At 39.9% G+C, this 11808-nt stretch overlaps 1 protein-coding gene across 1 annotated transcript in view; it reads right to left on the reverse strand.

The window, feature by feature from the left end:
* esyt2b (extended synaptotagmin-like protein 2b) overlaps positions 1–11808 on the reverse strand; it is a 135912-nt gene that overhangs the window by 74340 nt on the left and 49764 nt on the right. The window contains 3 exon segments of the mRNA XM_052016001.1: positions 1313–1389; positions 3941–4075; positions 8660–8701. Of these exon segments, the coding sequence (XP_051871961.1) occupies positions 1313–1389; positions 3941–4075; positions 8660–8701 (254 nt within the window).

Consider the following 11808-nt stretch of genomic DNA (forward strand, 5'->3'; position numbering starts at 1 on the left):
ATAGTATAATAGTTAAGGAATTTGAATACTTGAACTGGGAAGAACAAAGTAAGAGAAAAAAAATGTTGCAGAACAGTTATGCAAATATAGAACTGGGTTAAATGTCAAAAGCTGCTTGCTTTTCAGATGAAAGTCATCGACTTCTGGAATAAATTACTAGACTGCTGGTGGAAGCAGTTATGCTGCTAATGTTCATCAGGAAGGCTTAACTCACTGCATACAATAGGTAACTGGGATGCTGGATAATGCAGCCCATGGCCATTATTAGCTCCTAGAAATTATTCTGAATACTTTCCATCCCTAAAGGCAATGTCCCACAATTATTTATCACAAACTTATTTTTCTTACCTGGAATATTACATGGATGGGAACATTAGAATGCTGTGCTGCCTAATTTCAACAATATATTGAAATAAAGAAAATAACTTGTCTGTAAGCAACTGAGCAGAGACTTTACTCATTAGACTATGTAAAATTCTAATAGATTACACTAATAGTGGTGACTGTGTAAGCCTGGACAAAAGCAAAACAGGGGTCACTGGCTGGAACAGTAGACCAATGATCAAGAATACAGATGGGGCTGGTTGATAGCCGATGGACTAATACAGCCAAAACAGAGAACACCAATTATCTGTGCAAGTTGTGATAGGATCCTTCTCTTTATATACCTCGTGGCACTATAAGCGAACACCTGGAACCTTACTGAAACTTCTCTTACCACCAACAGCACAGATGATGTTAAACTCTGCTAAGAATGAATTGGGGAAGATAAAGTTAGCTGTACTTGTACTAAGTAGTTCACTCAACATGTTAGCAAGTTTATCAAGTATACACCTTAGGCCTGTAGTCCATGGTGATCTCATTTTGAATCCTTAGTCTATGTAGCTAGCTAATTTCAGCCAGGTCAATGATTGCAATTGGTTACAGGTACTCAAAGTTACGCAAGGCAAAATAACATGGGTTTTCAACATCTGTTTATTCCTCAGCAATCTATTCATTGTGCAAGTGAAACAATACTTGGTGGGCACAACATTAATCTTAATGCACACGTGATCAACTAGCCAGCCCAGATTCCTCAAATTGGATGACAGCCACTTGGAATGTGCCAAAGGAAGCCTGGCATGAGTGGAACAAGGAGAAAGTACCTTCAGGAAAGAATGAAAATAAAGGCAAGCCAACAGTATTAAATAATCACGACACGTGAAAGCAAACCCCAGGATAATCCAATTCAATAATTTTTCTCCTCTTTTCCAGATTTCACATTCAAAAATATATATCACATACACCCAATCTAAAACTGTATGTACATTACCTGATTTGAAGGTCTAATATAATTTGTCTGTTGTCCACATTTTCTATGTATGCTTTTATCCCATCGATTCGCAGAGGCTGAAAGGACAAAAATAAGCGAGTGGAAAACCCTTCCCAGCATCTGGTGATAACAAAATTCTAAAAATTCTCAGGACATGAAAAGCAAAATCCACTTCCGAATGGATAATTGGGAGACTCCATAGGAAATGGTGCATGGGTGGGAAAAGATGCTTTTACTAATCATGCTCTGACATGAGAAGAGTCCTGAGAAGAGCTAATGAAGCAAGACTGAGACTCATGAACAATATGAGCCGAGATAGAGCATGAAGAGGAAAGTGTGATAAAGTAGAATGCAGTCCAAATGCAGCCCAAAAGCAGCTTGGCTTAAATGACATAAGAAAGCTGTACAGCTTGATGGACATTTTGCGTTAGCCTTCTATATAAAAAAAATTGGTGAGTTTCTTGGTGCAGGCAGGGGTAGAGGACTGCTGCAAAGAAAGGTTTGAGGTGAGGTAGTGAAGGAAAGAAAAAAGAGATGGGATTATATTTCCTTACCACTGCAGTCATCAGTGGTTATGAAACAGAAAATTAAAGTTTTGTTCAATGAGTTTGAGTTTTGCACTTAGCAAACTGAAAGCAGCATCCCTTTGAATTTGAAAGTGCAAGCAGAGTACTGTACTAGAGGTAACAACCAGGGTGGGAGAGTTCATGGTTTTACTGGGGCCAAAAGCACGAGGGGGTGCCTGAGCAAATCAACACTGAAGTACCAAGGGGAATAGAGGACCAACACCAGATAGATGAAGATGCAATTCCAAATGACTTCGAGACAAGTTTTTTTAATTCCAGAATCAAATAGGGTTGAAAAGTAGTCAGTGGGTGACGATGGATAGAAGTAAGTGGAATTATGCTTGTCAGTGATTGCAGCCATGGAAAACAGTAAAGATATGGATGACATTTTGAGCAAAGGAGAGACTGACTCAGCAGCTTCTGAGGAACAGCAATACATTTCCACATCAAAGTACAATGTGAACTGATCTGTTCTGTAGCCACAACATTTGTGTGGCTGAACCAGTTAACATTCTGGTCAACAATGTTGACTGAGGATGCAAGGAGCACTGGTAATTCAGACAGAAGTTATGGGATACAGCCACTGTAACACAGATGTTAATTGCCATTCATCAGCCCAAACTCAAATTTTATCCAAGTCTTACTGTATGTGTGCATAGATTGCTTCATTATCCAGAGAGCTAAATATGCCCAATTCCAATGTTACAGTGGAGAAAGGATCACCAATAATCATCACACAACCATCTCCCTTTGTAGAGTCTGAGTAATACAGCAATGGAAACAGGCCCTTTGGTCCAACTTGCCCATGACGACCATGGTGCACACCAAGCTGGTCCCATTTGCCCAAGTTTGGCCTATATTCCCCTAAACCCCTCCTATCCATATACTTATCCAAACTTCTTTTAAATGTTATTATTGTACCTGGCTCAACCACTTCTTCTGGTAGTTCATTCCATACACACACCACACCTTGCCTGAAGTTGCTCCTCAGGTCCCTTTTAAATCTTTCACCTCTCACCTTAAACCTACGCCCTCTAATATTAATTTCCTCTTCCCTGGGAAAAATACCATGTGCTTTCACCCTATCTGTACCCCTCATGATTTCATACACCTCTACAAAGGTCACCCCTCAATCTCCTACGTTCCAAGGAATAAGATCCTACATTCCAAGGAATAAAGTCCAACTTCTCCCTATAACTCAGGCCCTTGAGTTCTGGCAACATGCCTGTAAATCTTCTCTGCACTCTTTCCAGTTTAATGTCTTTCCTATAACATCCCAACGTAACATCCCAACTCCTATACTCAATCTTCTGACTGATGGATGGATGAATTTTCCTCAACAACTTCAAGTCATAGCCCTCTGCAGCTTATTAGCACTCCTTGATACCACGTACTGTCAAATGTTGCACTGACATCAACACTTTGACCTTGCTTCTGAAATGTTTGGTCTAAGACTGTAATGAAGTCAGGTGTTGAATGGAATCAAAACTGGCCATCGGCAAGTTAATGGTCACCAACTTCAGCTTGATAGCAGTGTTGATGACACCTTTCATTATTTTGCTGATGATTGACAATACAATGATGTGGAGATAATTTTCAGAAATTGATCTTCCCTTTTGGTGAACAGGACATTGCTGGGTAACTTTCCTGTTTATTCAATAGATGCCAGAGTTACAGATCAACTTGAATAGCTTGGCGAGCTCTCTGGAGCACATATGTTCAGTATTATAACTAGAAAGCGAAGAGAGCCCATAGGCTCTGCCATACACAGTACACTAAGCTAAGGTGTTTCTTTCAATTGTATGGGGTGAATGAAATTGGCTGAAGACAGGCCAATTTCATTCACCACATACAATTTAAAGTTGGGGACCTCAGATGACTGAGATGGATTATTTATTCAAAACCAACGATGGAAGTGCCACCATTGAAAGGAGAAATTTCTGGAAAACAGAAGGCATTCAAGATTTGCAGTGTTTACTACTTAGTCAGTCAAATTATTTGCAACAGCAATTCTTTGCTTTCTTACGTAAAGATCTAAATTTTAAATATGGTCAGTTCTCACCTTGCTTCCCATGTCAATCTTTGTGAAGGTGAAGGTACTGAGGTGGCTGTTTGCTCCCCTCACAGCTGGTTCAATGGTCTCTTTAAACAGTTTCTCCACAAATTGACTGATATATGGCCATAGGTGTTTCACTGTCTGAAGGAAATAAAACATCTTGTTTAAACTAGATTTGGAGTCCAAAAATACAAAAAAAACAGACATTTCATGCAGTATTTTGTGGAATCACAAACCTTAAGAGGAGGAAAAAAAACATTAGTTCCACCAAGGGCAGCTCTCTAAATACTTCCAATCCTTTCCATCTTCAGCACTAAATAATTTTCTCATTTTACTCATATTTCAGATTCAGCTTAGTTTATTATCATACACACCAGGATGCAATAAAATTGCTTGCTTGCATGAAGCTCACAGAGTAAACAGTATACATGGCAATAATAAATTCAACAATAAATACAGCATTGAATGCAAAGTCTAATAATGCAAACTGAAATAGGGCAAAAAGAAATGCTGAAATAACAATAACAGAAAAAGTAAAATTAAGGGTTCAAGAATGTGGCAGCACCATCAAGAAGGGTCCATTCAGGCAACAGAGTCTCTGCCAGCTTTCAGACCCAGCCCATTTTCCTGCAACCTATTCTCTCTCACATATCCATCAAAATCCTCAATTCTTCTGCCACCCTCCTACACTAGGAATGATTTAAAGTAGCCAACTAAATTACTAATCAGAACATGTTTGGGATGTCAGAGGAAAATGGAAGACCCAGAAGAAACCTAAATGATCATAAGGAAAATGTTCAAATCCACACAAATAGCACAAGAGTGTAGAATCAGACCTGGGACACTGGAGCAAAGAGACAGCATCATTACCTGCTGCAGCTCTGTGCTAACTTCAAATATTTAAGAAGAACTAGGAGCAGAAGTAGGGTATTGGGCCCTTTGAGCTTGCTCCACTATTCACTGGATTAATTTAAATTTCCCAGCTCTAGATCCAAGCCTTACAAGTTATAGCTCTTCAAATGGTCACCTAGGTTCTAATTAAGTCTCCACCATGCTTCTGGGCAGCAAGATTCAGCCCCCCATCAATGCAATTCCTCTCAGTCTCCTTTAAAGCAGCTTCTTCAAATGCTTTAGAACAGAATGGGAATTAATTATTCACGTTATATTGAAGCCAACCTTAAATGTACATTTCTGCAACAACTCAGCAGAAACCCTCCAGAACTTTGGCACCCCCCATGTACATTTCAGAAGTTACCCATGCTTGTTACAGTTGCCTTTAAGCACATTCTTAGGTCAGTTATCATTCAGTATAATCTACTGCATGGAATTAATAATTTAATTCAAAAGCAAGCATGGAAAATACTTTAAGTATAAAGATACGAGTAAAAGTGAACGAGAACATCAAGTCTTTCAAGTCCCTCATCTCATTAACCATTCTACTTTTAGGAGCCTGGCAGCAAGCTTCAGTTTCAATCCTGCCAATTGATCTTCATCCACCTTCCATACAAGTACATTTACAACAGGCCTCTAGGACAGATGAATGGACACCCTGCTTTTCTATCTTCTCATTTAAGAACTCTTCAACCAGAGCTACCACTCAATCTTTACTAAATTTTTAAAACAAAAGCACAGCAGTGGCCCCAGCAGAATAAAGTTATACATCATGCTGCTTAATAATATCTAAGTGAACACTGAATAATTGCAGAGGAATAAACAATCTGGTGGAGGAACTCAGTGGGTCAAGCAGCATCTGTGGGAGGAAAGGAATTGTCAACGTTTCGGGTCGAAACCCTGCATCAGGATTCTATCAAGTTACTTAACTCCATTAATTTTCTCTGCTTCACACTACACAGTAATTCATAATTACTTATCCTAGATTTTCTAAAAAACTCCTCATACTGGTTATTGTAACAGAATTACTTACCACAAGTTTAAGGATGACATAAAAGTTGGTGGTGTTACAGGATAGTGAGGAAGGTTGTCCAAGGCTAGAGCAGGATATAGATTGGATGGAAAGTTGAGCAGAGCAATGGCAGATGGAATGTACTTCCGAAAAGTGTCAGGTTATGGATTTTGGGAAGTCAAATAAGGATATACACAAAAACATAAGAAATGGGAGCAGGAGTAGCCTATCAAGCCTGCTCCGCCATTCGATAAGATCATGGCTGATCTGGCCATGGACTCAGATCCATATACCTGCCATTTCCCCACAACTCTTAATGCCCCTATATGCAAAAATCTAACTGTATCTTAAATATATTTCATGGGGTAGCCTCTACTGCTTCCCTGGGCAGAGAATTCCACAGATTCACTACTCTCTGGGAAAGCAGTGCATCCTAAATCTACTCCCCTGAATTTTGAGGCTATGTCCCCTAGTTCTAGTCTCTCCTACCAGTGGAAACAACCAGCCTGCCTCTATCTTAGCTATCCCTTTCATAATTTTATACGTTTCTGTAAGATTCCCCTCTCATTCTTCTGAATTCCAGCGAGTATAGTCCCAGGTGACTCATTCTCATAGGCTAACCCCCTCATCTCTGGAATCAACCTGGTGAACCTCCTCTGCACCGCCTCCAAAGCCAGTACATCCTTCCTCAAGTAAGGAGACCAGAACTGCACGCAGTACTCCAGGTGCAGCCTCACCAGTACCCTGTACAGTTGCAGTATAACCTCCCTGCTCTTAAATTCAATCCCTCTAGCAATGAATGCCAACATTCCATTTGCCTTCTTGATAACCTGTTGCACCTGCAAACCAACCTTTTGCGATTCATGCACAAGCACTCCCAAGTCCCTCTGCACAACAGCATGCTGCAATCTTTCACCATTTAAATAATAATCTGATCTTCTATTTTCCCTTCCAAAGTGGATGATCTCGCATTTACTAACATTGTACTCCATCTGCCAGACCCTTGCCCACTCACTTATCTCTCTGCAGACTCTCCACATCCTCTGCACAATTTGCTTTTCAGCTCAATTTAGTATCATCAGCAAACTTGTATACGCTACACTCCGTCCCTTCTTCCAAATCGTTAACGTATATCATGAACAGTTGCAGGCCTAGCACCGACCCCTGCTGCACCCCACTCACCACTGACTAACAACCAGAGAAACACCATTTATCCCAACTCTCTGCCTTCTATTGGTTAACCAATCCTCTATCCATGCTAATACATATACAGTAAATAGCAGGACACAAAGGATGGTTAATGAACAGAGGGACCTTGGTGTTTAAGTCCACAGTTCCCTGAAAGTGGCATAGATGGATAGATGGGAGCATGGAATATAAAAGCTGGGATGTTATATTGCAACTTTACAAAGCACTACTTAGCACACACTTAGAGTACAGGTCATCCCCGAGTAATAAATAGGTTCTGTTTATACAGATGTCCATAAGTCAATTTTATCCGCAGGCTGGAAAACACAAAAGTTGGGTATTCGTAACCTGGCCTGTATTGTGCGCAGTTCTGATTGCCACACCATGGGAAAGATGTGGTTGTGCTGGAGAGAATACAGAGGAGGTTCACCAGGATGTTGCCTGGATTAGCAGACTACAGTTACGGGGAGAAATCAGATAGGCTGAGCTCGTTTTCCCTGGAGCGAAAGAAGCTGAGGGGTAACCTGAGAGGTATAAAATTTTGAAGAGAGGCATATAGTCAGAATCTTTTGGAGTGTCAAAGACAAGAGCGTATAGGTTTAAAGGAGAGAGAAAGGAATTTTAAAGGGGAACTGAGGGGCAAGTTTTATTTTTCTTCTACACACAGAGTGGTTGATATCTGGAACTCTCTGCCAGAGGAAGTGGAGTCAGATACAACCACTATATTTAAGATACATACTTGAATAGGCAAGGCATAGAAGGATATGGACCTAAAACGGGCAAATAGAGTAGGATTAGTGGACATGGACGAGGTGGGCCAAAGGGCCCTTTTCTCGCTGAACATCTAAGTAGCTACAGGGGGTAAATATATTTTTAAAAATTGTTAAGTATTGAAGGATTAGGATCACAAATAAGCCTTTCCACATCTGGTTACTATTTATACTTGTGTTTATTCTAATCAACTAATCTGAACTAGATCTATCCAAATCAAACAGAATCCAAATAAAATTTAAACAGGTTATTGCATGTTTTTTTTGAGAAAGGAAAATGACATTTTGGAAACACTGCATTTAGGCACTATGAGTATATATCATGTGGCAGTTGAAGTAAATAGCACAGATGCAATTTAACAAACAAGAGTAAAATATATATTAGGCTGGTAGATATGAAGGAAGCAGCTGTGAACTCATGGGGTTGAATGGACACATCTGTGTGATAAGCTGCTCAATATTTGTGCAAATGAAATACCAAAAGCACAACAAATATGGATGCCTCACTGCTAACCCACTCTTCTTTTACATATTACAGTCTGCAATAAAGCTTCACATGGAATTAATTATGCTCGCTGAAATCAAAACCAAGAGCTACCGATCCTCTGCTGCCACATTACTCATTCCATGCAGGAAAGACTAAACTTCTAACTTACTTATCAACCGACTTAACAATGTGCTTAAAGGCAATTGCAACAACTACTGGTGGCTTTCAAAATGAACATGGGGGGTGCGGGTAATCTGAAGAATTGGTGCTAAAGTTCATGCCCCATTAAATTTGGCTCCGAAATTATTAATCCTCATGTTCTCTAGAAAGCATTTATACAATTTACTTTCCCAGTAATTCAAACAAAATTACCCTACCTTGTTTAACCATTCCACCCTCTCCACATCTGGGAAGTGAACCTGAAATGACAAGAGATGAAACATTAGTTTAAAATGGCAACAAAAACAGTAAAAGTCTAACAGGAACCAAGTCAGAGACAGGGATGAGGTCGTGTGGGGTAGAAAAACAGGTTATTTGTGGCAGAATTTTAGCTCCAATATGACCAACCACACAATGCACATCTTACATGGGTGAAAAACACCAGGACACCTGTGTGTAGGAAACCATATGGGTTGGAAGTGCCATCAGCTGTGGGAGCTCAAATTCTCAAGCATGGAACTTGAGTGGCAGCTAGCATCACTGTAGTGAATTAGAGACAGCAGGATATTTCAAGCAAAATATGAATGGATGACTATTATTAGACAAAGCTAGTGGTGCAGGAGTCTCCTGTGAGCATTTCCTCCCATATTGGTTTTCAGCTCTGAACACTTGCAAGGGAAATAGCTCCTCTATGGAATTCTGCCAGAGTCAAGTCCACGATATCATGCAAATTTTTTTTTTAATTTTTAAGTTTTTAAATTTTACTTACAGCGTGGTAACTGGCCCTTCCGGCCCAACTAGTCCGCGCCGCCCATTTTAAACCTAATTAACCTACCCGTACATCTTTGCAATGTGGGAGGAAACCGAAGCACCCGGAGGAAACCCATGCAGACACAGGAGAACGTACAAACTCCTCACAGACAGCGACGGGAATCGAACCCCGATCGCTGGTGCTGTAATAAAGTTGCGCTAACTGCTACACTACCGTGCCGATGATGGAGAATTTGTTTTAAAAGGCACACAGACAGATACTCCTTTGGCTACAGATTGAATTCCAGTGTGGGATGCTTGTTATAGGATTGAGCAGCCTCAGAAACTCGGGGATCAGCCTGGTCCATACCTTCCCTAAACTCAACCACAAAGAGAGGAGATCTAGTGGGAACAGAAAGAATTTATGAAGGAAAACTTCAAAAATAGTTGTCTCCTGATTAATACGGGTACCACAAAGTATACAATTGTGCAGAACAATGAGTAGCTGAAAAGACTGGGGGAAAAGACATTTAGACTTAGAGAAAAAAGACAAATGCTTCAACATAGAAAACAGCAGATTCCATGCTTCTTTTGTCTCCTTCCCAGTTCTGATGAAGGATCTCTGAACTGAAACTTTAGCTCAATACTTTTTCCTCACAGATGTGTGGCCTGACCTGCTGAATATTTCCAGCGTTTTCTGGTTTTATTTCAGATTTCCAGCATCTGAAATTTTTTATTTTCAATAATGTATCCAATTCTCCCTGGCATGGTGCAGAATGGTCTTCAAACATGTTACCATGGTGTTTTTTTAAGAAAAAAAGCAAAACAAAGATTTCTATTAATTACAGACCATTCAGTCCAACATTAGCAGTAAAAAAAATTGTTTAAAAAAATCATTTATAAACAGATTTGTCAAAGACAGCTAACATGGAATTGTTAAGAAAAGGTCAATTTAATTGTGTAGTGCAATAGCTTCAAAATGCAATGTACATCCATTTCCAGTGTCTCAAAGAGGCAGGATTTATTTGCAAGACAGCACACTGTTTACATGTTAAGACTGTAGGCTCTCAGTGCAAAGTGAATGTTTCTGACCGTCTGTGAAACTACTACATTGTTTGAGAGATAGGCTCACCCCATGATGCTGCTCTCCAAAAGTTTTACAAAATAAACACAGACTCAAATACATAGAAAACATGCTTAAAGATACTTAGCAACAAGATAACAAAGTAGGTCAATGTGGTTTGCACTTTTGATATCATCTGCATGGATGTTGACAAAGCATTTGACAAGGTCCCACATGGTGGCAGAATGGTAAGAAAAATAGGCACTGTTACTAAATGTGATACACTGGTACCTCACTACCCCAACAGACACCAATTCATTATATGCTCTTGGTCCTGAACATACACAGGTATGTACCCACGCCTGCCCCCTCTCCCCATACTTTAAAGACATATGCTTGGGCAGTGATGAGAGAGACCACAAGATCAGAAGTTCTGTCAGCATGTGGAGAAGCCACTGCCAGTCCTCAGAAATAGCCCAACAGCACTGTCAATGGTCACATTCCTGGAAATACAAACTGAGCACTAAGCAAGCTACCAGTGTACCAATAATTTATTACATTGCACTTCCCTGATAACATCTGCCTGGTTTATCAACAATTTTCATCAAAATTAGAAATATCCATATATTTGGCATCTTGCTTTTTCTGTTAGCAGAGCCATCTTTTGGCATGTAATTCTAAATTTAAAATATTTGATTCACCTTAGAAGACATACCTGCTGAAAACATGACAAGGACAGGTGGAATTATCTGACACTACCTTCAGCAATAGGTTCAGTCCTTGAACAACTCTAGTCATACTTAGATAAGCCAAGTACTAACAGCTTGCTTGTTTAATTCAGTACTACAAAAACCACTTTACACTGGGTGAATAGTGATGACAAACATTTCGAATCATGGAAAATAACCAAAATAGAAGGGGGGGCTATTCAGCCCATTCTGTTGCTGCTGGTTAAAAACTATCCAGCATAATTTCTCCCTTGCAGCACTAGCTTCGTGGCTCTGCAGATTAATGCTCTTCATGTCCACATCCAAACACTTTAACCATGAATAGTGCCTGGCTCATTTTCCCTTCCTCTCCTCCTCCCCACCCCCTCCCCAAGACAAAAGACCCAATACCACAATGTGGGTGAAAATCTAACCTTCATGTACCCTCTAATCATTTTACCAATTACTTTAAATCCATGCCCTGTTATTTTTGATCCCTGTTAAAGAAAGCAGGTTCTTCTCGTTTTACTTTATATAGGGCCATCATAAGTTGTACATATCTCAGCTAAGTCTCCCCTCAGCTAACTTTTTCCAAAGAAAATAACAACCCCATCCAATCTTTCCTCATAACTAGAATTTTTCAATCTTAGCTATATCCTCACTTTGTCATTTTGCATCACTCCAAAAATTTTAACAGCACTTTCTGACACTCTGAAGACCCCAGTCTCCCCAGCCACTGACCCTGATCATCTTGAACTAAATACAACCCACAATTTGAAAAGTTAATGTAATACAAATTCAACTATTGCTTATTTCCCCTACTACTAAAGCAATAGAAAAAGTTAGG

This window comes from Pristis pectinata, chromosome 5, assembly GCF_009764475.1.
Source record: "Pristis pectinata isolate sPriPec2 chromosome 5, sPriPec2.1.pri, whole genome shotgun sequence".
Lineage (NCBI taxonomy): Eukaryota > Metazoa > Chordata > Chondrichthyes > Rhinopristiformes > Pristidae > Pristis > Pristis pectinata.